This window comes from Mytilus edulis, chromosome 9, assembly GCF_963676685.1.
Source record: "Mytilus edulis chromosome 9, xbMytEdul2.2, whole genome shotgun sequence".
NCBI lineage: Eukaryota > Metazoa > Mollusca > Bivalvia > Mytilida > Mytilidae > Mytilus > Mytilus edulis.
The window spans coordinates 36,741,501-36,769,151 of record NC_092352.1 but is presented as its reverse complement, the minus strand read 5'-3'; the positions used below and the strand labels follow the sequence as shown (position 1 = coordinate 36,769,151).

Below are 27,651 nucleotides of genomic sequence, written 5' to 3'. Positions count from 1 at the left end.
TACGGAACGCTTTCACAGATATTGATGTATTATTTATAGTTAAAAGGGTAATTTATGTTTCGGATTAACTATTTTTCCTCAAATAAATCGTCATAGAAAGTCAATAACATTGCAAAATATTATACGATTCACACTGCATTTCGAACTGCCAAATAAAGGCATCAGAAGAATACCGCTGTTTAAAAGTCATAAATCGATTGATGCACAACTTTTTGGTTTTTAGTTTTACTAATATATATAATGTATTATCACTACATTGTATAACAAATACACCTATGATAATGTGAAGGATACTTGGGGGTACTTTATGTATCTTAGATTTTATCAATGTAAATCCGATCAATCCCTATGGATGTATTTACACAGTATCATAAATTTATGACGATCTAATCATATTAAGGAAGTCAATTTATATTTTCAGCGGAAACAACAACTTGTTAGTAAAAAATTGGAAAAAAATGATTTTGAAGGTCTACTACCTCTTTGTTTTTGCAAGAGAAGTATTTTCTATTGAACTAAATAGTAAGTCATATTATATATTATTTATAGGTGTTCAATTCATTTTATTATTTTTTTCTCATTTTTTGTGTCATGGATAGGAAAATATCTGTGTTGACAGGAAGTATCATTGATAAGGTCATAATTATAAATTAACTGTTTACAAAACGTTTTTTTTTTATGTTTGTTTTTTTTAATCAGGAATTGATTACCTTTGCTGTATTTGGCAAAAACATTTTGGTCCTCAATGCTCTTCAACTTCGTATTTTATTTAGCCTTTTTACCTTTGCTGTATTTGGCAAAAACATTTTGGTCCTCAATGCTCTTCAACTTCGTATTTTATTTAGCCTTTTTAACTTTTTTATTCGAGCATCGTTGATGGTTTTTTTTAGACTGGTATCTATGAAGTGTTTCTTTCTATAAATCGAACATACGTTAAAGTGTAGGAGTCACCTTGTACTACAATTCCAGTAGGTGACATTATATCGTACATCAATTGTGTGGGAAATTGTTATTTCCCTAAAAGTGCTCGGCATTGAAAATAAGATGAAGAAATTTGATACTTGCTTTTAATTTACACTCTGTCCTGGAAAAAAAAACAGTCACCTGCAAAAACATTCAAAATTTAAAATTATTAATCCTATGCTGCACTACATACTTTCGAAAACTTTCATATTCTCTAATCTTTTGCAATTAACTAAAAATTAGCAATGATCACTTAATAACTGCATTCGTTGTTTATATTTTTAAAGCAAGAGGTTAGTTACTTTTAAAATTGTTATACGATGATGACTGATGTACCCATTTTGACTATTTTATTTATTGTGTCTGTTTAGTTAACGCATCAATGTAAATATAACGGAAATTGATGAGACTGTCATCAAAGTGAGAGGGTTAGCGCTATAAAAACCAGGTTTAATCCACCATTTTCTAAAGGCCTTTGAAAATGTCTGTACCAAGTCAGGAAGATGACAGTTCTTGTCCATTCGTTTTTGATGCGTTTTTGTTATTTGATTTTGCCATGTGATTATGGACTTTCCGAATTGATTTTCCTCTAAGTTCAGTATTTTTGTGATTTTACTTTTTACTAAACTACAACAAACCCTTATCAATTGTCAAAATCAATTTGACTTAGGTAATCCATTTTGTCCAATATTGAAATTTGAAGAATCATTGTTCGAACGATTCTCAAGCTATTAAGCAGAAAAAGTTAATGCCGAACGATATCCCGCCCGTCATCCGCTGTACCACACAGAGCTGATCATCCTTTTTCGTTTATAAGACCCTGCGAAAAATGTGTTTCATCATGCCTATTTGAGATTTGTTTATCCAACGGCGCATGAGTATATTTGTCCGATTTTGTTCAACTCAGGTCACTGGATTCAATACCGGAATTTTGCTTTAGGATTTAGAGAAAATTTCCCTTATGTCAATGTTCGCATAACATTAAAATATCAGTGGTAGTTTAAAATTGCTGTTGTATACTTTTTGAGATAAAAGGAAAGTTGTTTCATTCATTTTAAATAAAAAGGTTGAACTTTGTCGATTGACTTTAGGGTTAAAGAATATTGGCAAGTGTTCCATTAACTATATTCAATACAATCATTAAAGAAGTCGTCAACCAACCTTTATTCATTTCTTAGAGAGTAAACCGAGTTTGAAAATATGCAAAATAACAAAAATATCGAACTCCGAGGATAAATCAAAACGAGAAGTCCATAATGAAATGGAAAAATCAAAACCTCAAACACATGAAACGAATATTATTACATTCTGAGTTAAATGCATTAGGTTCAATCCCAACTCCTACATTATATCCAACAGCCCTATCTAGAATATCATTTGGAAGACTTTTTTAAATGCATTTTATTTCATTGATTTTGTATTGACATTGTATCATAGATCAAATTTATTCTCCTCTTATATTTGAAGTGTTTCCCTTAGTTTTAGTTTGTAACCCGGGTTTTCCTTATCAATCGATTTATATTTCGAACAGCGTAATACGTTCGGTGTTCCTTGTGTCAATATGTCTTTTGATTGAGTTGTGCCATTTCAATTGATTTATAGTGTGTCTCTCTATATTTGATGTTAAACTTTTTATTTCGGATGAGGATGAAAGTTGGTTACTATTAAAAATCGTTAAAACCCGCTGCATTTGTTTGCACCTGTCCTAAGTCAGGGATCTGATGTTCAGTAGTTGTCGTTTGTTGATATGATCCATAAGTGTTTCTCGTTTCTACTTTTTTTTATAGAGATTAAAACGTTGGTTTGCCCGTTTGAATTGTTATACACCCTTATAAAAATTAAAATTACAAAAAAGAACCTCCAAGGAAAATTAAAAACGGAGAGTCCACAATCAAATGGCAAAAGCAAGAGCACAAACACATCAAACGAATACATATTCATATTCCTAACTTGGTATAGACATTTTCTTATGTAGAAAATAGTGGATTAAACCTGGTTTTATAGCTAGCTATACCTCTCACTTGTATGACAGTCACATCAAATTCCATTATATTGACAACGGTGTGTGAAATAAACAAACAGACATACTAGGTAAAAATGTCAAAAATAGGGGTACAGCAGTCAACATGGTGTTATAATCTTCATCAATAAAAAACAAAATAAATATGTAACAAAGAAGCAAAAATGGCATACAGACCAAGAATATTAGCAAAAAGGACAAGATTACACAAAAATACCATAGTTCAATAACACAATGACAGGATGTTTAAGTACAGAGCCACGTCAAATATGTATTAAAGAAACATAAAAAGACATGTAGACAAATTACATAGCAAAATTGAAGGACGAGCATACAAACATTATTAACATTAGTACAATAATATGAATGTACAAGCATAGACGCACGCTGTTCGTTTTCTAAGTAACACCAAAAGACGTATAGACAAAGCACATAAGCAAAAATGAAAGAAAAGAATACGAGAACTATCATAAACAATAACAAATTGACAGGATGTACAAGTATCACAAGTATCTTAATCATAATAAAAACAAACAAATATTTAACAAAGAAGCACAAATAGGCAAAAATCAAATTTCATTGCTTTCTTATTTTTGAATATTATTTATGTATGCCAAATTCACCCATAAACGACCGAAAGATCTTTGATAAAGTCATAAAGTCGTTTATATTTGCTTACTATTTAGTTGGTTTTTTTTTCAGGAACCATTACGGTATGTGAAAACGAACCAGCAAAGCTCTCGTGCATCAACAACTCGAATATTAAAATCACCAGTGTTCAAGTTGGACCACTAAAAGAACCGTACCGTATTCAAACTGGTAATATTGATCTTCTCAGTCTCAGTGATGATAATGTAACACAAACACAACATCAGTTAGAAGGAGTATGCAATGAAAAACAGTCCTGTCTAGTTAATGAAACTTCTATCAATTTTAAACATTACCAAATACCAAGGAAAATTGATGTTTCTTACAGATGTGGTAAGATATATAAAACAAAATACAGTATTGTGTTTGCGAAATGTATATCACACTTTGATTTATATAGGAAATGACTCCGTTAAAAAAAACTTCTTTAATATATTATTATTACTGGTTTTACTGTTATCATTAATTATTAGTATCATTATTATAAAGATTGATCATAATTGGTTGGTAACGTTGGTCTAAGGATAAAGTCATATGATGCTTCAAATTAAAAAAATACTTGAATGACTACATTTTGCTATTAAACACGTGTAAATGGACTTTCTTGTAGAAGAAAATCCTTTTCCTTGTCTAACTTTTCAGAAATGTACTGCTATTAAAGTATTGTCTTCTCGTTATTGGGTGCAGGTACTAAATGGAATTATTAGATTTTAACAGTAAAGGCATATAAACCCTTTATTGTATTCCATTTAGAAATTGAATCTCAGTTCAAATTCAGTCATACTTGTTTAAATTTCTCTACAGAATATGAGTTTGTTGGGTGCTATTGGGATGACGATGACAGAGCTTTTGACTTTCAACGTGGAAATCCACATCATAGGATGTCCACACAGATTTGTTACCAATTTTGCTCAAAACAAACTCAATCGTTTCGATATTTTGCAACAGAGGTATATTCATTAGTAAATATTTCTTCGACTTATGATTTTATTTATTTCTTTTAAGTTTGACATTTGCTCGAACATATTCGGAAAATATCCGGTTTGTATTTACCTGTGTGCAACGTAATAATGAATAATTTTAAACTTCAAAATGAACTGCGATAAAATGTTTATTTGACATTTAATTAACATTCGACCAATATCAAAAGCGAAGCGAGACAATTAAATGGCATATGTAGAAAAAAATTATATTTTAAATTTCTTCACAGTTTGATGTGTTTAAGCTTTGGATTTTGCCATTTTCTTTGGGACTTTCCGTGTAGAATTAAACTCGGTATTTTTGTTATTTTTCTTGTTATGTATACTTTCAATTAAAGTATCAATGATCAGTGTGTAATATAGCAAATGCTTTCCTAAAAAGGTAGTCGTCTCGTTGCTTATGACATTGGAAAATGATGTTAGGATTGTAACGTAGTTTAGATACATGTTTTAAGTCTTCTAATATTACTACTTGTATCAAAAACATTTTGCATTTAAAACGTGTAGCACTAATGATAATCAACAATTATTCTATGACGCAAAATATTGAGTCTGAACTTTGAGAGTAAACCAACTATGGTATTGCTTCAGTGATTATTAGTAATATGTTTATTTAAAAGCTTATTTAAGAACCACTAGTTATTCCTTGTTAACAGTTTTTACGGAAAATATTTGATACAATAGGCAAATATTTTTTGTTTATTGTGTTTAAGAATGGAAACGAATGTTATTGTGGAAATGGAAGAAAATTAGGCAAAGGAGCGTATAAACTTTCATCTGGGTGTACTACGGTCTGTAGAAATAACCGACACGATATATGTGGTGGTGTTTGGCAATTGTCAGTATATGATATGAATACAGGTATGAAATGAAACTTTTGATTTATTTTGGCCATAGACCACAAATAAGTTTACTGTATGTTCTTTGTAAAAATTTGTCAAATTAAAAAATAATTGTACCAGGTTTTTTTTTAAAGTATCTGTTTTGTGTTTAATGAATAGTAGAGGTCCAAAATTTATAAACTATTGGGGGATCTCAGGGGTCAAGAAGTCTAAGCAGTTCATCTCCCTTACAACACTGAAGTTGTGATTTCGAACCTCACTCGTTGCAGGTGCGTTCGAATCTAATCTGTATTGGCTAGGTTGCTATTTTTCCTGCTGATTATAGTTGGTTCTTTCCATGTGTATTCCTCGACAATACATACTGGTAGACACGACAGAAACATGAGTCCTAAAAAATGCGTTAAACACCAAAAAGCAATCAGAAAAAATGAGGATATACAGTTGTCATAGAGAAGTGGCTGAGAGATTTTAGAAAATTGAAAATATTACCTTTATACACAAGGCATTATCACCACCTCCATCAAATGAAATTTTTACTGATTTTAATAGGGTGTTCTAATGTTGTATTGTAACACTAATGTCCCCGGTTAGCGGAGGTTTAGGCGCCTGCTAACATGTTTAACCCCGTCACATTATATATGTGCTTGTCCCTAGTCAGAAGCCTGCAATTGAGAGGTTGTCGTTTGTGGCTGTTTGTTTAATGTTTTGTCCAGTTCTTGAATTTTTCTGTTGCACCACTTACTTATGATTAGGGGGAGTTAGGCGCCTACTAACATATTCAACCCGCCACATTCAATGTGTGCCTGTACCAGCCAGGAGCGTGTAATTCAGTAGTTGATGTTTGTTGCTATGTTACATATTTGTTTTTCGTTTTATTGTGTACATAAGTTAGGCTATATATTTTCTCGTTTAAGGTGTAATACATTTATCTTCTCGATGTCTGGTGGTATGGGCTTTGCTCATTGTTGAAGCCGTATAGTGACCTTTAGTTGTTAATTTTTATGTCATTTTGATCTCCTATGAAGAGTTGTATCATTGGCAATCATACAACATCTTCTTTTTTATATCTTAAAACATAAAAAAAAAGTTCAACTCTCTTCTTTTATTTTCATCCCATAAGAATGAAGATGTGAAATTCAGTAAATCAGAGAATATTGGTTATAAGTCGTGTTCTTTGACCAGCTCTGAGAATGTAACGCTTTCAAAAATAATTAGGTTAGAAGGTTAAGGTCTCCTTGTACTGTTTGCTAATTATACTGAATCATGACTTCTTCGTTCAGATTTTAAATTGCAATAGGCTAGAAAGTGTAATAGCTATTGAAAACAATAAAATACCCTAGGTTCTAGTTTTATTATAAAAAGTGTGGGTGAACGTCTATGCCACAGCAACAATACGACCCAAAAAGAAACAACAACAAAGAAAAACGTATGAAAAGGGCGAAAGATACCAGAGGAACAGTCAAACTCATCGATCGAAAATAACCTGAAAACGCCATGGCTAAAAAATAAAAATACAAACAGACAAATAAGAATTATAGTAGGCAAGACATAACATATAAAACTACAGACTTAGCAACACGAACTCCACCAAAACTAGGGGTGATAGTAGGTGCCTCGGAAGGGTAAGCAGATACTGCTCCACATGTGGCACCCGTCGTGTATAAAGGTCAACATACGATCTTCAACGACAGACCTGTGTCAAAACAGTATGCCAAACTCTAAATCCCCCGAGTCCCGAAAAACGTTTGCATGATTCAAATACTAGAGGAAATAAAAAATTACCTATATTGATGTATAAGAACTAAAGACAATCAATGTAGGAGTTCCTAAATTTTGACATGCAAATGAATATGTGGAGGGGTGAAATCATCTTATTTTACTTGTCAAGCATACCTTTTTAATCTCGAAACAGTAAACTATTAAATGGTTCATAAAAAAACGTATAAGTATAAAGGAACAGATAACGCACAATTATGTATTTTAATGATATAATCGACAATAAGAAGACAAGTACAATACGTCACAATAATTTACAATACTCTGGTAAGAAAAAACGCATATAATATAGATTCATTAAGCAAGCTTAATGTACTTAGACTGCTGATATTAAATCATTGCATACTACTTCATGGTCGAGTTGTTGTGCCTTTGACATTTTCCGCATTTCCATTCTCAATTTTACATTGATAAATCGACTGCTTTACCTCGGAGTAGATTTTATATAGCAACTTATTAAAAGTACAGAAAAAAACAGTACTTGAGAAGTAACAATTTTAATGATTCCATATGTATTTTCGTCTACATAAGACTCATCAGTGACGCAAGCAAAATGAAACAATACCAAATAAATGGCGAACTATTAATTTTTGTTTTACAAATTTCAGTTATATACTAACAAATCAAAAAAAAATAATTGTCGAATGTTTGTTTGATGTGTCTCTTTGCTGAATATTTATGATAATTACAATTCGGTAGAAAATGAAATTAATTTACTAAATTAAGACAGTGGAAAATTTATTAAAAATTCTCATTCTAAAGGTAAACAAACAATCAATGGCGTGCTTACTAAAAACAAGATAGCCGTAAAGTGCAGCCATCATGCTGGTACAAAAGATATAAGCGTAACACTTCAACATTCATCCGTAACCTGCAAATCTAATGCAACTACAACAAAAAGAAGGCTCTCGTTGGGTACTAACGAAGTGTACACTGGTGGAGACTTGTGTTCTCTCCTTGAGAACAGTGCTGAATTTAGAGATGACAAGTCTTGCTACGAGCCAATATTTGCGACCTTGAATTATTCTTGTGTTGGTATGTAGATAAATTTAACGTACAGATTAAAATTTTCATTTATGAAGAGTATAAACTTATCATAGATACATAAGACATAAATTTTGATTTTTGTTATATAAATAGTAAAAAATATAAGACATTAAAACCGTTGTGTTTTATTTTGTGTTTGATTGTTTAATTGTATTATTCGGTGAAACAAGTTTTTGCTTATGTTGATTGGTGCTAGTTTTACCTTTCAAAATTATATTTTGAAGAATTTTCTTTCATAAGTAATTGCAATAATGGCTTAGTTCAAGCTTATATTATTTGGAACACTAAAAAAGGATTGGACACAATGTTTAATAAATTAAGAAGCATCCTCACTAAAAACAAATGTATTCGCACAAAAATGATAATGACAACTAAATTACGTATCTTTCGTCTATCTTTATTTGTTTCCGTCTTTGGCAGCCGATGTTTTTCTTTCACTGAAAGCCTTTGGTTTCAATTGAGTTTTACATAATATAAACTCACAAGTTAAGCATAAATACGTTATGAAGGATTATTTTGTAAAATAAATTGAATATATACATTGTAGAAAACCTTGCAACTGCGATCAGAGATGACACAATGAATAAGGACGAGCAAATTGGAACAGGCAAGTATAAGGGAAGTGTTTTATATATTTAATGTTGCTAGTAAAAAGCTTGGGAGTATCCTCGTAATTTTTGCACTGGAAACTTTTTTTTTCTTTAGATTTATAACTTTAAATCCGAGTAAAAGACGTTACTATGCCACAATTTCATCCAATGTTTTGTTTTCGCTCAATCGATTTATAACTTTTAAACACGGGTATACTACTGTGGCTTTTTTTGATACTTTTTTCTCAGATTAAAACTTTTGTTACGATTTATAAATTAGTTGAAAATAATAAAAATAAAAAATTGGTATATATCAGTCTATGGAAGAAGCGATTCGATAAAAGCTTTTCTTATATCAACGAGCGATATTGTCTTATATCAACGAGTTGCAATGTGGGAAATTTCAGACGAATGTTAGCATTTGTACGAAGAAAGGCAGATTTCTCGGTATAAAGTAATGACTCTTTTCTTAAAACAGGGTGACATTTAACATGACATACGTCTGGTGTATTATTTTCATAAGTTATTTTATGTAATAACACGCAAGGTGTATTTAAACGAGAAAATTGAATTGTTGAATAAATGAAACATAAATGCACGATTTATCATTTGTAGATGTACACATTCTGTAAATATCATGTAGCAAATTCAGTGGAATGCAATTGAGATGAATTCAATTGTTTGCTAGGCCAAAATCACCTATAAGTCAACGATACTGCTATATTTTAAAATATCAATGCGATATTTGTCATAGCTATTTGATTATTAATTTTGATTACGGCATGGTTTATTAAACTCTTATTTGATTAGATTTGCTTCCAAAACCAATTGAGAAATTTGTAAGATGTTACCAAAAACAATTTGAATTTAAGCAATGGTCTTAAAACTGCTTATTTACATACAATACTACTAAGAAGTAAAATTTTTAAAAACTGAAAATACTGAACTCCGATGAAAATTCAAATCAGAAAGTCCCTTATCAAATGGTATAATCAAATGATAAAACACACCAAACGAATGGATAACAACTGTCATATTTCTGACTCGGTACTGGCATTTTCAAATTTTAAAAATGGTGGATTGAACCTGGTTTTAAAACACTTCACCTCTCACGTGTATGACAGTCTCATCAAATTCTGTCATATTTACAACGATGCGTGAACAAAACAGACATAATAGGTAAAATTGTCAAAATAAGGGTACAACAGTCTAATATTAATACTAATCGGTACTAATATTGATAAAACAAAAACACCGCTATGATATTTTAAAAGTATCGCATTGATATTTTAAAAGTATCGCATTGTTTATTTATGTATATTAGAAAAACACAGCACTTCAAATTTTACACTGACATAAACTTAAGCTTCTAACTAACTTCTGCATGTATATTTAGACTCAATTGTTGTTTATATTTGAATAATAAGTTTTAAAATTAGTATTTTCTTAATTTTTCGTTGCCGAAAACAACATTTTCCGCATGGAATGTCTGCATATTTACAATTGATATTAGACAATATCGCTATGTGATATAAGAAAAGTTTTTATCGATACGCTTCTTTCATAGACTGTATATAGTCTTTTTCAGACAATTACAAATAGTACATTCATTCGTCTATTAATTTTATAAAACTATACTTATTGATGTATATTAATATATTATAGGCCTAATTATTGGCGCCATAGGAGGAGTATCAACCATCGTTATAGTAGCTTTACTGTTGTTGGCATTCAGGTAATTACACAATACAGATTGAATATCTTTAGACTTAGAATGGATATACATAGGCGGATCCAGGGGGGCCTGGGGGGCCCGCCCCCCCCTTTTGTGGGAAAAATTTGGTTGATTATATAGGGAATCACTGAAGCATGACTGGAGCTATTTGCTTTTAAATAAATAAATAAAACAACGGAGTACTGCTCTCGCTTCATCAATAATTTGAATGACTCTTTTCAATTATGTCTTAAAAAAATCTTGATTTGTTTTACTTTTGACATTCTAAATCAATCAAATTAACATCGTATGGTTATTATTTAATAGATGTCTGATTCGAACTGGCCATTTTGGTTTTTTGTAAGTCTGTCATCTACAGGAATTATTATGGAATCCCTTTGTCCGTCTACCGGTCCGTTCATACATTGTGAAATAACTAGATAATAAAAAGAAGCTGTGATATGAGACAACTCTTCACTATGGCATGGTATTGGTGGCAAAAATTCAATATTTTTCATTTAAATGCAATATTTTATATTTTATTGGTATATTTCTTCATTTAAATGCTATATTTTTTTCATTTGAATGGTATACTTTTTCATTTAAATGCAATATTTCTTTTATCTAAATGGTATAATTTCTCATTTAAATGGTATATTTTTTCATTTAAATGCAATATTTTTTATTCAAATGGTATAATTTTTCTTTCAAATGGTATAATTTTTCATTCAAATGGTATAATTTTTCTTTCAAATGGTATAATGTTCATTCAAATGCAATATTTTTTATTCAATTGGTATAAAAATTCATTTGCATGCAATATTTTTTATTCAATTGGTATGATAGTTTTTTTTATTTATATGCAATAATTGCATTATGGGAAATTCTTTGACGTTTTTAGGTCAAATTTGCAACAACGTCTGTGATTGATCGATAATTGTTTGGATTTCTCCCCTTTCTTTCTACACATGGGTGACCAATAATTAAAAAAAAACGCTTCAGAATATCGCCCCTCTAACTAAATCTGACGTTCGTGCGAGTCCTGCACTGGCTGTTTTATTAAAATCTTGGGGTCCTAACTTGTATTTTAATTGCAAAATTTCGATGTTCACAACGTTCGGGCTACTTTTCAAAAACTTCCATTGTATATAGATATATATGCAAGTATACCTTTTTTTTAAATAGATTAGACTTTAAATGGTTTTACACTAGTCATTGTTTGGGGTCCTTTATGGCTTTCTGTTCGGTTTGAGCCAAGGCTCCGTGTTGAAGACCGTACTTTGACCTATAATGGTTTACATTTACAAATTTTGACTTGGATTAAGAGTTGTCTCACAGGCACTCATACCACATATTCTTATACAACTATATACAACGTAAACTAGACGTTTCTCAGACTGTTTTCTTTTTTTTAATCCTTTGCCGCGCGTTGTGTACTGTTTGATAACTCAATATGAAAGAACAAGATCAACAAGATCCTTTGCCGCGCGTTGTGTACTGTTTGATAACTCATATGAAAGAACAAGACTTATTTCAGTTCTAGTTGTTATTAGCTTTGAGCAAATTTCCAGTAATTGCAAATACTCTTATGTCGGTGCTTTGTATCTATTGTCTTAAAATTAGTTTTTTTTTGTGCGTGTCTCGTTCCAATCGTTTAAGTTAATCTAATTGCAACTGATTGTACAGGTTTTGTTATTTTACTGTACTGTTATACATATGTCCCATATTCGGGATGGATTGAGTGCTCACAAGCATGTTGTTGTACTGTTACACCGCTGTCCCAGATTAGGTGGAGGATTTGGGATCCCGCTTACATGTTTAACCCCGCCACGTTCTGTATGTATGTGCTTGTCCCAAGTCAGGAGCCTGTAATTCAGTGGTTGCCTTTGTTGCTTTGTTATGCATATTTGTGTTCGTTCATTTTTTGTTCATTAATTCGGCCGTTAGTTTTCTCGATTGAATTGTTTTACATTTGTGATTTCGGGGCCTTTTATCGCTCACTATGTGATGTAGCTTATTGTCGAATATATAAAAAAGAAGATGTGGTATGATTGCCAATGAGACAACTGTCCACAAGAGACCAAAATGACACAGACATTAACAACTATAGGTCGGTCTTCAACAATGAGCAAAGCCCATTAAGGCCGTACGGTGACTTAAAGCTGTTGATTTCTGTGTCATTTGGTCTCTTGTGGAGAGTTGTCTCATTGGCAATCATACCACATCTTCGTTTCTATATCAACCCTTCCATATTCCTTATTTACCTGTCCAAGGTCAGGAGCCTGTAGTTTAGTGGTTGTCGTTGGTTCATGTCTGGACGCATATTTGATATTTTGTAAATTGTTTTGTTATGTATAATTAGGCTGTTAGTTTTTTCGTTTGAATTGTTTACATTTTCATGTCGGGCCTTTTATAGACGACTTTACAGAATCAGGTTTTTTTGTCATTGTTGAAGGCCTTACGATTGTCTATAATTGCTTACATCCACTTCATATTTGAACTCCGGTGGATAGTCAGGGGCGGATTTAGGCGGGGGCGTGGCGGGCGTGCGCCCCCCTAAAATTTGCAAAGCATGGGTTGACTTCAACATATTTGAGTATCAGAAGAGACCATTCAATCTTTTTTAACATTCAAAGTATAACAGAATCAACGTGATTACTAATCAACTGACCTACGCTTTATTAAAGTTCTCTAAATAATTTCAAAGGAAGGTGTCAAACGCGAGGCTGCGTTTGATGACAACTATAAAAGGTTTTTAGCAGTTAAAGTAAAAACAAATGTTACATTGTATTTGCGGTTTTTATAATCAATTTGTTTGATAATCGAAGTTCCAAAACATCCCTTCACAATTTCATCATGACACGGTCAACAAAATAGTCGACAGGTGAGATTCTTTTATAATATCCGTAATGAAAGATAGAAATACTGTTTCAAGCGAAAGGTTAGTTGATTAATTTGTATCTCTGTGTCTATATTTATTTCTCATTTGCAACCTAAAAATATAGCCGAATTCTGTACCGTATTACTGTATGCTTGGGATCACAAGAAAAAGAAATATAACTGCGTATTAAAAATGCATCTCATTCTGATTTTGGTTGTTTGTGGCAAGCACAGATAAAAGTCTGGCACGACTTTTGAAAATCAAAAAAGTAAAAAACAGATAGTATGAAAGGACAATTAAAAATTGCTGGTAAAAGTAGAACTTTTCGTTTGAAAAATTTATTGGTCAGGTGAGCAATTGTGATCTGTCTCGTCTCACTTTGCGTCCGTCTGTCCGCCCGTCTATCTGTAGATTGTTGACAGGTGTGGATTAAGGCGGTTTCAGCTTGAAACTTTAATTCCTCGCTAATTTTAACACACAATAGTTCGAGATAACTACATTTCACCCCTTTAGAAGAATATTTCAATAATTTTACCTAAAAAAACCTCCAAATTTTTTTCGCCTCGCTCCGCTCGGCGAAAATAACAAAATTTGCGCGCCCCCCCTAACTGGAAATCCTCGATCCGCCCCTGATAGTTGCCTTATTTGCAATCACATTCCATCTCTTCGTTTTTATATTATATACCTGACTTCTAAACTCGTGTTTTCATGAACAAGCTTTGTGTCACTGGGTTTTAACATTAGCAACATACAATCAATCAATTTAAACTTGTGTTAAATAAGAGCCATTTTATATTTATTTATTTGTTCGGGTGGGGGACAGAAGGATTTCATATATGAATATGATTGCCTGGTAAGAGCTGAAAAATAGACATGATTAGCGTTAGATTGAAATGAATAATAATGCCCTCCCTTCCCTTCCTCATCCTTCATTTATAAATTAAAACTGACCACCACGGAATAGCCCAATAGTGTTGAAAGTAGCGTTAAACACTAATCAATCAAAAACCCTTCCCTAGAATATCAAATAATTGTCCTTAACAGTTATTGTCCGTGTAGTTCTTATATCTATCCAGCTTATCGTCCTACTGTCATACCATTAAAAAACGTTTATGAAACAGCTCACATTCTAATATATCTGCATTAATAAATTTATTAATTTCATTTAGACTAAACGACGCCATGCATGTTTGTTATGTGCCTCTGCTGTCTTAATAACCTATCAAAAAAGAAGAGGTAAAAGAGAGCCAGAAGATCTTCCAAATGCAAAACAGAAATAGACTTCTTTTGGCTCACTTCCGAAAAAAAAAAATGCGACCCATTAATATGTTTTTAAAAACGCCTTGCCCTTACCTTTTCTCCAAATAAATGGCATTATCAAATATATAAATAAAAAATAGATAAAGGGCGGGACCAAACCTATAGATAACATAATAAAGAAATGATGAAATATACAGAATAAGTTGATTGATTTTGGTTGCCTTATGTCCAGTGGCAAATATATCACGCATGTTTAGGACAAATATAATAGAGATCAAAGGATAAAGAATAGAGTGAAATGGTAAAAACTAAAAGATATAGAATTATATAAACGATCTTTGATCTGAAGCCCTCCCCTCACGCACACACACACACACCATAACTAGTACTGCCAATACTCGCATATATACATCTCTATACAAATATCTAAATCTAAAAATAATATACATGTAGCACAAAAGCACGTCATGATAATATGTATCTGGACTTAGAAGGGGAAGGGGGGGATAGCTATGTATATTTTTTTTATTTCAATGTGTAGACTGTAGGGGAATTTCTTCAGAAAGGGTTTTTATTGGAGATGTTTTTGCAATGCACGCAGGCATCTGTTTCTATTCATGAACAAGTTGTGTGTCAAATTAATTATTATTACTTGTCACTCGCATTTTTTGCTCTACCTGGCCATTATTGGCATTAATTGCCAGTGCACGAACTCGCACGAACGCCAAATTTAGTTAGAGGGGTGATATTCTGACGCGTTTTTTTAATCTTGGTCACTCAAGTTTAGAAAGAAAGGGGAGAAAATCCAAATACATACCGACCAATCACAAACGTTGTTGTAAATTTGACCTTAAGGCGTCAAGAGATTTCCCATGATTATTGCATATAAATAAAAAAAAACTATTATACCGATTGAATAAAAAATATTGCATTCAAATGACATTTTATACCAATTGAATAAAAAATATTGCATTTGAATGAAAACTATACCATTTGAATGAAAAATTATACAATTTGAATGAAAAATTATACAATTTGAATGAAAAATTATACAATTTGAATGAAAAATTATATCATTTGTATAAAAAAATATTGCATTTAAATGAAAAAATATTGCATTTAAATGAAAAAATATACCTTTAAATGAAAAATTATACCATTTGAATAAAAAATATTGCATCTAAATGAAAAAATATACCATTCAAATGAAAAAAATATTGCATTTGAATATAAAATATTGCATTTAAATGAAAAATATCGATTTTTTGCAACCAATACCATGCCATACTTCACAAGAGAACTGATGACGCAGAAATTAACCAATATAGATCATATTACGGCCTTCAACGTAGAGTATACTAAATAAAAATTACCTGGCGCAGCTGGGGTTTTTTTTCTTCGGTCTTGTTTGTTGATTTCAACTGTTTATTTAAAAAGTAATCAGTAAATATCATCATGTTAATTATTACTTTTTTTAACAAGATGTGTGTTGAGTTGATATATTTGCCTCGGTTTTAGTTTGTACACCGGGTTTGTTTTCTCTCAATCGATTTATGACTTTTGAACAGCGACATATTACTGTTGCCTTTATTTTAGTTCCTTTACTTAAGATTGGTTTCTAACATTATATATGCAATTCGTCCTATTAACACAAAGCCTGTTTTAGATATTGCCTATTTCAACAATTCATGTGTGCCTATCAGGGCTTTATTTGAGGTATTTGTTTGTGTATCTTAATCCCTTGTAGGATTGTCAAAAAATGAGCAATAATATATTTTAACGCGTATTTGCCATTTGCCCTATGCTAGAGGTGATGTCAGTATTTGAATTGTGTACAAAACTCGAAATGTGTGTCGTTATATATATAAATGTCTAAGAATATAACTTAAACACGTTAATTTTCTAATAGATATTAAATAGAAAAACGCAATATTTCGCTAAACAAATTAGCTTCATCAGGCGTGTGCATCTCTCAAGGTGAAATTGGATGCAAGACAAAAAAAATATTTTTGTAGCTTCATCTCTACAAGAGTTGAGGAAAAGTGTAACATATTGATTGAAGTTGCATAAAATATGTTTGTAGCTACAACTACATGAAGTTGGAATAAAAGTTTAACACATTAATAGATGTTCGATTAATTGTATGAATTTCTATAAATCAATTTGTACGATTTCAAGATAATTATGGTTTTGATTTGCTTTTAAATCTTTTTTTTGTCTCTCTCATTGAGTCCATCAGGTTCAAGAGTTCGTAACTGGTGCATCCAAAATCTCTCTCTTTTTTGTCTTTCTTGTGTATCCCAATTTTTATTTTTCTCAATGATTTGAAATGTGACGTTTTCAAAATCATGTCCTGCTCTTAAAAGGTGTCTTGTAATTGGGCAGTTCCTTTCATTTGTATAAAATGACCGATGGTTATTTAGTCGGATGTTAATTGGTGTTTCTGTTTCACCAACATATTGTAATTTGCAAGTTCCACACGTTAGAACATTAATGCAATTTTGCGTTTTGCAATTTGATGTTATAACTATGTTGTATTTTTTTCTTTGTGACTGTGCTGACGAATTCGGTTTCGATGTTGGTGACTTTGCAGCACTTACAATTGCCCCTTCCGCATGGTTTATAACCTCCGATTGTTGATATCTCCTGTTTAGATACTTTGGATATTACTAGAATATCTTTGAGGTTTTTGAGTCTGCGGTAAGCCGTTACGGGAGGTGATGGAAAAATCTCTTTTAAGGAAGGATCATTTTCAATAAGACGCCAGTGTTTGTGGACAATTGATGAAAGATTTGTCAGGTGAGGATGAAAGCTAACAACAAACGGGATTTTATTTGTCTGGGCCGTCTTTTCTTAGTATTCAAGTTGGTTTGTTCGGTCTTTTTCTTTTGCTTTACCGAAAGCTTCTGAAATAGTTTTGTTCTTATAACCTCTTGATTTGAGTTGCTGTCTGAGTTGCCCCAAACGATGGTTTAATTTTGATTCCGATGAACAAATCCGTTTTAACCTGATGGCTTGGCTGTACGGAATGCTCCGGGAGCAGTGTTTCGGGTGACAAATCTTCGGAGAGAGAAATTGGTGTTTATCAGTTTTTTTGGTGTGAAGGTCGGTTGTCATGACTCCGTTTTCTAAAGTTATGGTGGTGTCGAGAAACGCAATTTTCTCATTTGAAACTATAGATGTGAACTTTATCGATTGATGAAAGTTTTTACAGAAATCGAGAAATTCTTGCAGACGTTCTGCAGTTTCGTTCCATTTGATGTCGATGTCATCAATATAACGGAGCCAAGACAAGGGTTTGTATGGTACATTCGAAAGGATGCGTTCTTCGAGACTCCCCATGAAAATGTTGGCAAAAGAAGGTGCCATTTTGGTTCCCATACTGGTACCGTCAACCTGCAAGTAGTGCTGGTCGTTGAATACAAAATTGTTGTTTTCAAGCACTATTCACAGCAACTGAACCAGACAGTCTGTTGGGGGGTGTTTATCCTTACGATTGTTCCATACTTGTTCACAAGCGACTATTCCTTCATTTTTGGGAATATATGTGTATAAAGAGGACACATCCATCGATACTAAAATTGTGTTGTTTATATATATAAAACGTTATATATATATATATATAACTCGTCTAAACATCAACCCAACAATGTTAGATCTGTAAATTTGCTTTCGCAAATTTATATATATATATGAGTTTAATGTCTAATAAGGAATTGTGTAGTCTCTGCTGGTAGATTCATTCATGGCTAGTGACTTAGTGTACCTGTGACACAGTCAGTGATTAAATAATTTTATTATGTAATTATAATTACAAATTCAAGAAAGATTCTAAAGTTCAAATGTTCGAATGTTCACAAACTGTCTTTAAAGTTGAATTGTTCGAATGTTCAATATCTCACACGGGCACGTGATCGTATAGTTTCAATCCTGATGAAGTACGTTTGGATATTGAGCGCATATGTTCCAGCCTACCCACGAGGGGGGAGACCTTGGCGGAATCTCCGGTACCTATCTCTTATACCAATCTCTCCTTCTTCCAAGTCCAAAGCTGGGTTTTATATAGTCCAGTTGTCCATAAACATTGGCCCATAGCTAATGGCCGGTTACGTAGAAGTCTGGATGTTAAATAATTCTAGTCTATGGTTAATTGTCAAACTATGCAATTAACCCATGAAGGATACATGTTATTTCACAGTAGACATGGTCATTTATTGGCTGCAGAGTATATGTCTATAATATTTGCACAGATCGTTATTAAGTGTCCAAAGCGTACATGATTGTCATTGAATTGTTGAATTCCTTTTTAATAAATTTCCTAATTAATACTCCTTGATAATTAATGATATGAAACACAATTGTGTTACATACCTGTTTATCATTATCATGACCTCTTAAGGTCTTTTGATGGTGCTTTTTGAAGGAGTTGTATGTGTGCGGATTATAACGTTTATTCTATAAGTGTATTTCAAAGTTAAAAAAAAAAATATTATCAAAGGTAAATATGCATTATGCACATCTGTTACAGGAAGAAGATACAACGCAAAGCTGCAGAACAAACTTCTCATGAAAAGCTATCTAACTCGGGGAGGTCATTTTCTGAAGTGAATGCTGACAATCATGTTTATGCAAATGAAAAATATTCTCAACAAAATATGGGCGTGTCTAATGCTGAAAACGTTATATATTTGAATTATGATGAAAATTCTGTAGTATTCAGTAAACCAACTGACGAAACATGTACCACAAATCTAAAAGGAATTCAAAATGAGCCAGACGACATTAAACCAGTTAATCCTGATACAAGAGTTTATTGCAACTACACTTCAAATATAGCTGGAATCAACCATACATCAGGCGGAGAAATAACTGACCATGCTGGTGACGCTCTAACAGAGGTTGAGTATGAATATACAGACAGAGTGATGCGGAAGAATGACAATGTGTATAATGAGACAAAAGATGGTGTGTATGATGTGGGTAGTCATATCAGATCAGAAACAAAGAATGAAGATACGTATGATCATTTTTTCGGAAATACTACTGATGATGATTATGATATTTCCCGTATTAAAAAGATGTAATGGTACTAGACTATCTATTCTGGCAACCTTTGTGAATAGAATGATATACAGGAGACAATAATAACAAAGTAACCCTCTGTTACAGCTATGGTGAAACAGCTAGGAGGCTTTTATAGAAACATCTAAACATTTACCGGATTGTCTTTTAAGAAATAATGCAAAAAAATAAATTGACGTTATGTATTAAAATATATAATCCTATTTTTTTTAAAAACATTTCTTCCTGAATCGTCGTTTTTTAACTGTTTGCTAGTCAAATATTATTCGAACACATGAAGTCCTTTTTTGCTGCAATGATACAGGTTCGTTTGGTTCAGCTTTCACACTTTGGTTATATGTTATGCTGCTGTATACATATAATACTTGTTCGCATGTTTCGCCACCGGTATACAGCTTTTTGTTTTGTTTGATTTTTTCTTTCGGAAATTGTTCTTGTACTCCGTAATTTGTCCTCTTTATTTTGACGTTTTAGTACAATTTCGTTGCCCTTATATACTAGTATATTGATACTCCTCCTTTACTACAGTAGTCATGCTGCAATACCGGTAACGCAGCATGACGACTATAGTAAAGGTGGAGCCCAATGAATACCTCATTTTTACTGGCATTCGATTTCATCCGGAAGAAAACACTGAAGATACATTTAATTCAATTAAGATAAGTTAGATATTGACACACACACAAAAAGTGAACTTCGTGTCAATTTACCGATCCGCAAAAAAAGGTCGCAGAAGCTTGAAATGTTTTCTCAACATCGATCCACTATACAGTGTGTCATTTATTATACAAGAATATTGTTTACATTTAGATTTGATTGCTTTTTGTGATGGAACAACAAAAATTACGGAATCTGAAAAAAAAATGATATTTTATATTAAAGCTTGATTATCTTAACTAGATGTAAAGAAAAAAGTGTTAAAGTTTAATGCAATTAGCTTATATGTGCATGCAACGTTATAAACTTTTAAATGCTTTCTCGGATCTCCTACTAGATTGTAAATAAAATTGGGTATGGAGACAACAACCCGACCAAATGGCAGAAAGCATGCCACCAAAGGCCACCAATGGGTCTTCAACACAGCGACCGTAGACGATTAAACAAAATGTTTACTTGTTTAGAGAACATGGACGTCACAATGAACTCAAAAACATATGTAAATGAACTCAATTTAAAAATTAAAAAAAATATGCAAGACTAACAAAGGTTAGAGGCTCCTGACTTGTGACAGGCGCAAACATGCGTTTGTAATTATCCTTTTTAAATTATAATATAATTGTACATTAACTTATTGAGGTTTACAATTCGAGGAAAATTTATCTAAAAATAAAAATTCAGGTTTGTCTGTTCTGTTCAGATCCTTTTCAATTTTGACGCTACTAAATGTTGTGTGAATTTGGCTACTACCCCAAATTGTACCGGGTGATGGTAGTTTCGGAACGCAAACACTTTTCGTGCACACGCTAAATATTTGCAATCATTGAAACTGGTTATCCAAAGTATTAGTTATAGCATAAGCAGGTCATCGAAAGTCATAACAAGAAAGCAAAAAATGCTTAACATACCATGACCTTAGAATAAAGTTATAACTTTTCATTTCAGATTTGCATTTCCAAAATTAGTTTATTTTACAGTTATAAAGCAACTTATTCCTTGAAATAGAATTGCTGCCTTCAAGGAAGCTAGATCGAACCTTGGTTACTTAATGATAAAATAAAGAGTCATTTTTTGAAAGATGGTTTGGTATCTGACATTTCCTGAAATTCTGTATCAAAGATGCCAACTTTTTGTAGTCCAAGCCTCGTTCCCTTTTCCTCGATTGTGACAACACATAATTCGATTTAGAATTGGTTTTCCTGTCTTAAACACGATGGTTGCCACTAGTAGAGTATAAACTGCTTGTCCTTCAGGAGCACAAGAGTTCAACTCAAGTGTTTTGGTAGGGTACATACGTGTTGGTCAACATTTGGTTTTCTGTGCAATTTTTTACTGTTTATCTGTTCGTCGTTTTTCTTTTAGTTGTAGATTTTATTTCGTATTTTGCTCACCTGGTTCAAAGGGCTAATAACATTTTGTCATCACTGGGCACACGTCGTCCGTCGTCGACCCTAAAACTACTTTGCCAAATTTAAGTAAACTGGACCACTATATTCACTGATGTATCTTGTTTTAAAAGTATGTCATGATAAAAACATGAGATCCCGAGGTCCCGAATGGAAAGAGATTTAAATCCCGACATCCCGACATTCGAAAAAAAAGAATTCCCTGATCCTTAAAAACGCCCGATCCCGACGTCCCGACAAAAGTCCTGCCCCCTCCCCCTAATAAAGAACGAAAATCCGATAGAGCAGCAATGTTTAGAATGTTCAGATCTATACCTTCTGTTAATTTACATCAAAACTGTCAGACAGCTTCTTACAGTACATAACGAATTTTATTAATTCATGTCATAATGCAGAGAGAATATTTTAGTAGCAAAACAATTATAAGCTAGACAATATGACGACGCCTTCTTATTGGAGTTATTGTCCTTTAATGTAAAACTGCTAATATCTTAAAACCTAAAAAAAAAAAGTACATAGACAATTTATGTAGCAAAAAAGACCAGATCTAAAAACAAGTCAAATATTGCCTTGAGATATAAAAAGATAGAAACTGTAAATAGCAAAAAAATATCAACAAGTCAAGATCTATAAAATTAAATAATATATAAATGAAATGGTTAGTTGGTCAGATTAGACTTTGATGTAGCAATATCTGGATGCTGTTTATTCCAGTTCTTGGTGATGTTTTCAAAGAAGGGCCATTTCCTGCATTCTTTTGTTGTAAGTTATCTAACCTTCGATCACTGCCATACTTGTGTTTTGTATGTGAGAAATCCTGTATCCATTTTGTGTCTTACTTCTGGAACCATAATTGGGACCTAGTACCTAGTAGTTTAGCTAACTATAAAAACAGGTTTTATCCACCATTTTCTACATAAGAAAAATGCCTGTGATAGATCCGTGTTTTACTTGCTCGGATACTAATAAATAATAACTATATTTTTGTAACTATTTTCTATTTTCAAAACTACATATGTACAGTTATGCTACAAATCTACAACTCTCAGTTTATGGCTACACGTGCTGATCTTATCTATAAAGTCATGAATATGTATTATCTATGTAGGCGTGTCAAAATCGTAGCATACGCGATAATGACCAGCCAGTACACACTGTAATGATTTCATTAACCAGTATTAAAAAGATAAACATAACATCCCCGCCCACAAATTAGAAATTTCTAAAAATTTCTTACTGGTCAATGAAATCTATTTATATAAAATAATAATAATAAAAAAATAAAAAATAAATTGAAACAATCTCTCAGAAAATACTAATTGTACTTTAATATACACACATTTAAAACTTGAAAAAAAATTTCATAAGTTCTCATAAAATAATAATTCTATGTGTTAAATTAAATAACTGCAAAATTTGTAGTCTATAAAAATAAAAACAGAAAGTTTTAAAATATCTATAATAAAAGGTTTCTTTTTCTTCGTTGAAATATACAGTAAAAAAAAATATTATGTCGAAATGTATATGAAAACAGAAAACAATAAAACATTTAAATCAATGATCATAGTTTAAACTTAGTTCCCAGTGTAATTAATGTGCAGTCTTGAAACGAAAATTCTGTTTATCTGATCTGTCAAAATGACAAGTGTGTAGAAAATTTATAGTTACAAATCAACTAATCTAACCACTAAATCTCATTAAAACTCATTATGTAAAAACCACAACACCATTAATATCTCTCTGGGAAATTTCGATACCATAGGTCGTAAAATCTTGACCATTAAACTCTCACTTGTTTAATTTACGGATACTTCCAAGAGCACGACAGATTGCAACTGTCAAACTTGCTCAAGTGAACACTTGCGATGCATAAAATGTAGCTTTATAAATAAACATACTTGTTTCAAAGTGATGACACTAGCAGAGACCTGTGACTCTTCAGTGGCGGATCCAGAGGGGGGGTTCCGGGGGTGCGCACCCACCCTTTATTTTGGCCGATCAATGCATTTGAATCGGGACATATGTTTTGCACCCCCCCCCCCCCCCCTTTGCCCTGGGCTAGCACCCCCCCTTTCGAAAATTCCTGCATCCGCCACTGCTCTTAATATATTTCAAATAATAATAACTAGTCTATTCTCACTCACTCACAGAATTATCCATTAATCCTCCGTACGCGAAGACTAATGATTCTTACACCATTCAACCAAAATAGATATTAATATATGAAAACAAAGGTTATTTCTAGCATAACATCTTTTGCGCTACTACATCTGTTGTTCAACGTTCAAACAATTCGCAAATCCCGGCCCACAATTTTTGGCCCCTATTATACTTCATATCTCTTGAATCATTTGATTCCACCTGGCCACTAATTTTTGACCCTCATAACAAAATTCCGGTCACAAATTTTTGACCACTACTACTCAGTTTCTTGAATCATTTGATTCTACCCAGCCATCAATTTTTGGCCACTATAACAATTATATAAAATATCTCACGAATCATTTGATTCAACCTAATAATTCCAAATACAATTCGCATAGCAAAAGTAACTTTTACAAAACCTTATCAGCATGATTTAAGTATCAACAACAACAAATATACTACTACTAAATGCAGTCACGTGTAGCCCTATATATATAAGCATGCACAAGAACCAATTCAAATAAAACAAACAAATTAATAACATGTCACAAACAATTCAATGTAAAGCATATTAACAAAATGTCAAATTTCAACATTGTCACTATATATAAAATGTTCTTTCATCTCTGGTTTGGTATTTAGATATATCGATAGTGGCGAGACAATCACATTACAGGTGGCGAATCAATATTCACACACTCAATTCCAGAATCTTGTGGCGAGGCAATTCTCACACACAAGTTGACTATCTGTGGCGAGGCAATTCTCACACACAGATCTGTATAAAACGACGATTGGTTGTGGCGAAACAATTTTCACACACAAAAATAGACTCACAGTATCATTGGAGGTGGTCTATTTTGAACCATCTTCTTTGCTTTAGGTGATAAACTTGCATGACTCCTCTACCCATATAGAATTTTGTGCTGGCTCGCCGACAATTTGTACAAGATATTTTAGTTGATTATTATCGATTTTCCTGGCTAAAACACGTTTGATTTTATGATATCGATTGTCGTCTGATGATATTGATTCTGTTCCTAATTCGGAATCTAAATTAACAAAGTCGTTAAATTTTGCGGGTGGCTTTTTATGTCTAGTTGACTGACGTACGGGGACTTTTTCAGAATATGACGAAGTAGAAGAATCGACAGTAGTATTTGAACTTTGGCTTTCACTTACGTGTTGCAAATACGGCTGTGGTTGTGGGGCACGAATATATGCCATTTTTAATCTATTTATATGTACAGGCATTCGAAGTCTTCGCTTATTTTCCGGATCTCTAATTTTAATTAAATGAGAACTTGGTATATTATCAACAATAAAAGGTCCCGTAAATTTAGCTTGTAATTTTCGTCCCTGACCAATAGGCTCGTCGTGCAAGTACACATAGTCTCCAACTGATAATTTTAGAGGTGATGTTGTTTTATTAACTCTTTCAACCATTTTAGCATTTGCCTTTTCAACGTTTATTTGGACTTCTTTTCTTATTGTGCTCAATTTTTGTTGCATTTGTTTAAGGTAAACGTGTATATCTTTTGGAATATCTCTTAAATCTAAATCATGAGGAGTTGAAAGCGGAAATTGGGGTCTATTACCATATACCACTTCAAACGGCGAGTATTGTGAAGCTGCATTTGTGGAGGAGTTCATTGAAAATATTATGTACAGCTGGTAAAATATCATTCCAAGGTCGACCTTTCCTTATATATGGAGTCATTCGTTCTTCCAATGTTCGATGTGAACGTTCACATGTACCTAAACAATGATGCGCAAAACTTGGTGTAAACTCTTGGGAAACTTCCAACATTTTACATAGTTCTTTTGTACCTTTTGAAATAAATTCGGACCCTTGGTCACTCAATAAAGTATGGCAAACACCATAAGACGAAAATAATTGAAAAAGTGCATGACATACAGACAGCGCGTCACAATTATGCAAAGGTACAGCAAATACAAGTTTACTAAACATGTCAACAGCAGTGAATATATGTGAATGTCCTGCCGATGAAAGTGGGAAAGGCCCACATAAGTCTACTTCCCATACCTGAAACGGTGCTGATGGTGTTGGAAAAGAAATTATACCTGCTTTAGTGTGTACACTTGAGGTTTTACGTATTTGGCATTCGTGACATGTCCTGACATATTCTGATACTATGGTAGATAACCTCGAAAAATAATAATGTTCACGTACTCTATCGATTGTATTTTTAATTCCAGAATGACCTCCTAGAGGTGAATCATGACACATGTGTAACACTAAATTTCTCATTAATCTCGGAACCACAAGTTGAAAATTGTCTAAATTACTTGCTCTACGGGATTTCTTCTTTACCGAGCTATGAAATAATACGCCATTAATCAAAAGATAATCAGCCGCTTGTAATAATAATTTCCTAGCTTCTTTCTGTAAATTAGGAAGTTTATTTTCTTCCAAGTAAATAATCATAGGTAATAAATCAGGATCTTTCCTTTGCAAATCTTTAATATTTTGGGGTGTTAAATCACTGCTTTTAAAAATTTCAAGTTCCGATAAAGTATTGTCATGATTTTGCGTAGGTTTATCGAAATTATTGTCACTTGGCGTATCATACACCGTGGAAATATCAAAAATGTCTATTTTGTCACTACACTGGTCAGTTGATTTATCATATAAAGAGTCATTGTTATGAACTTGGGTAACATTTACAGTTTCACACTTTTTGTTAAGTTTAGTTTTCTTCTTTTTGTTTGGTGTCTCAAGAACATCATCTGTATCAGCATCATAAACACATTCAGAGAAAATATCTATATTATTTACATTATTTACATTTATGACCGTTGCGGATTCGGTTTCAGAATTATGAAGAAAGTCAGCTAAATTTCTACCGGACGGCAATTTGATTTGGCCAGTTCGTTCTGTGACATAAGGAAAGAATGGATCATCTTCATCTGGACTGATGACGGGTTCATCATTTTTTCTCGTACATCGGGACAATGCATCTGCTACTTGCATTTGTTCTGCCGGTTTATATTGCAGGTCAAAATTGAATTGTTGTAAAATAGCCATCCATCGTTCATAAATTGCACCCTTGAATTGTTTTTGAAAAATAGGTCTCAGAGCTTGATGGTCGCATTCAACAACAAATTTATTTCCACGTAAATAATCAGCACAGTCTAGTATACTAACTACCATGCCCAAAAGTTCGAGTTTTGTCGGTCCATAGGACTGTTGCCATCTACTTAACGATTTTGAACCAAATCGTATAACTCTTGGTTGTTCTTCACCGTTTACATTAGGATGCATTTGATATAACATGTAACCAATCCCACGCGAAGATGTGTCTACAGCAAGTCTAAATGTCAAATCATAATTGGGAAATGCTAATATTTTTGAGTTCAGTAACGCATATTTCAAATCATTAAATGACGATTGTTGTTCAACATTCCAAACGAAAAACTGACCCTTTTTCAGTAATCTAGTTAATGGTGATATTTTTGCACTGAAATTCGGAATAAATTTTCGGAACCAGTTAAGCATTCCTATAAGACGCCGTAGCTCTTTTATATTTTTAGGTGGTGGGTATTCCTGAATTGCCTGTACTCGATCAGGTGGCGGACTTACTCCTTCCTTTGAAATAGAATGGCCTAAAAAGATACA

General features: G+C 32.7%; 1 protein-coding gene across 2 annotated transcripts; it reads left to right on the top strand.

Moving 5' to 3' along the window:
• The first annotated feature begins 405 nt into the window (after positions 1-405).
• On the top strand, positions 406-20,033 carry LOC139489678 (uncharacterized). Of its 2 annotated transcripts, none has more exons than XM_071276335.1 (8): positions 406-522; positions 3,686-3,964; positions 4,436-4,581; positions 5,325-5,472; positions 7,992-8,264; positions 8,824-8,883; positions 10,532-10,601; positions 19,250-20,033. In XM_071276335.1, exons 1-8 carry the CDS (start codon positions 459-461, stop codon positions 19,803-19,805), a joined length of 1,596 nt encoding a protein of 531 aa, XP_071132436.1. In that variant the 5' UTR covers positions 406-458; the 3' UTR covers positions 19,806-20,033. The 2 variants fall into 2 exon arrangements, with proteins under 2 accessions (XP_071132436.1, XP_071132437.1); XM_071276336.1 differs by having other exon boundaries at positions 439-522; positions 5,325-5,406.
• The last annotated feature ends 7,618 nt before the right edge of the window (positions 20,034-27,651 follow it).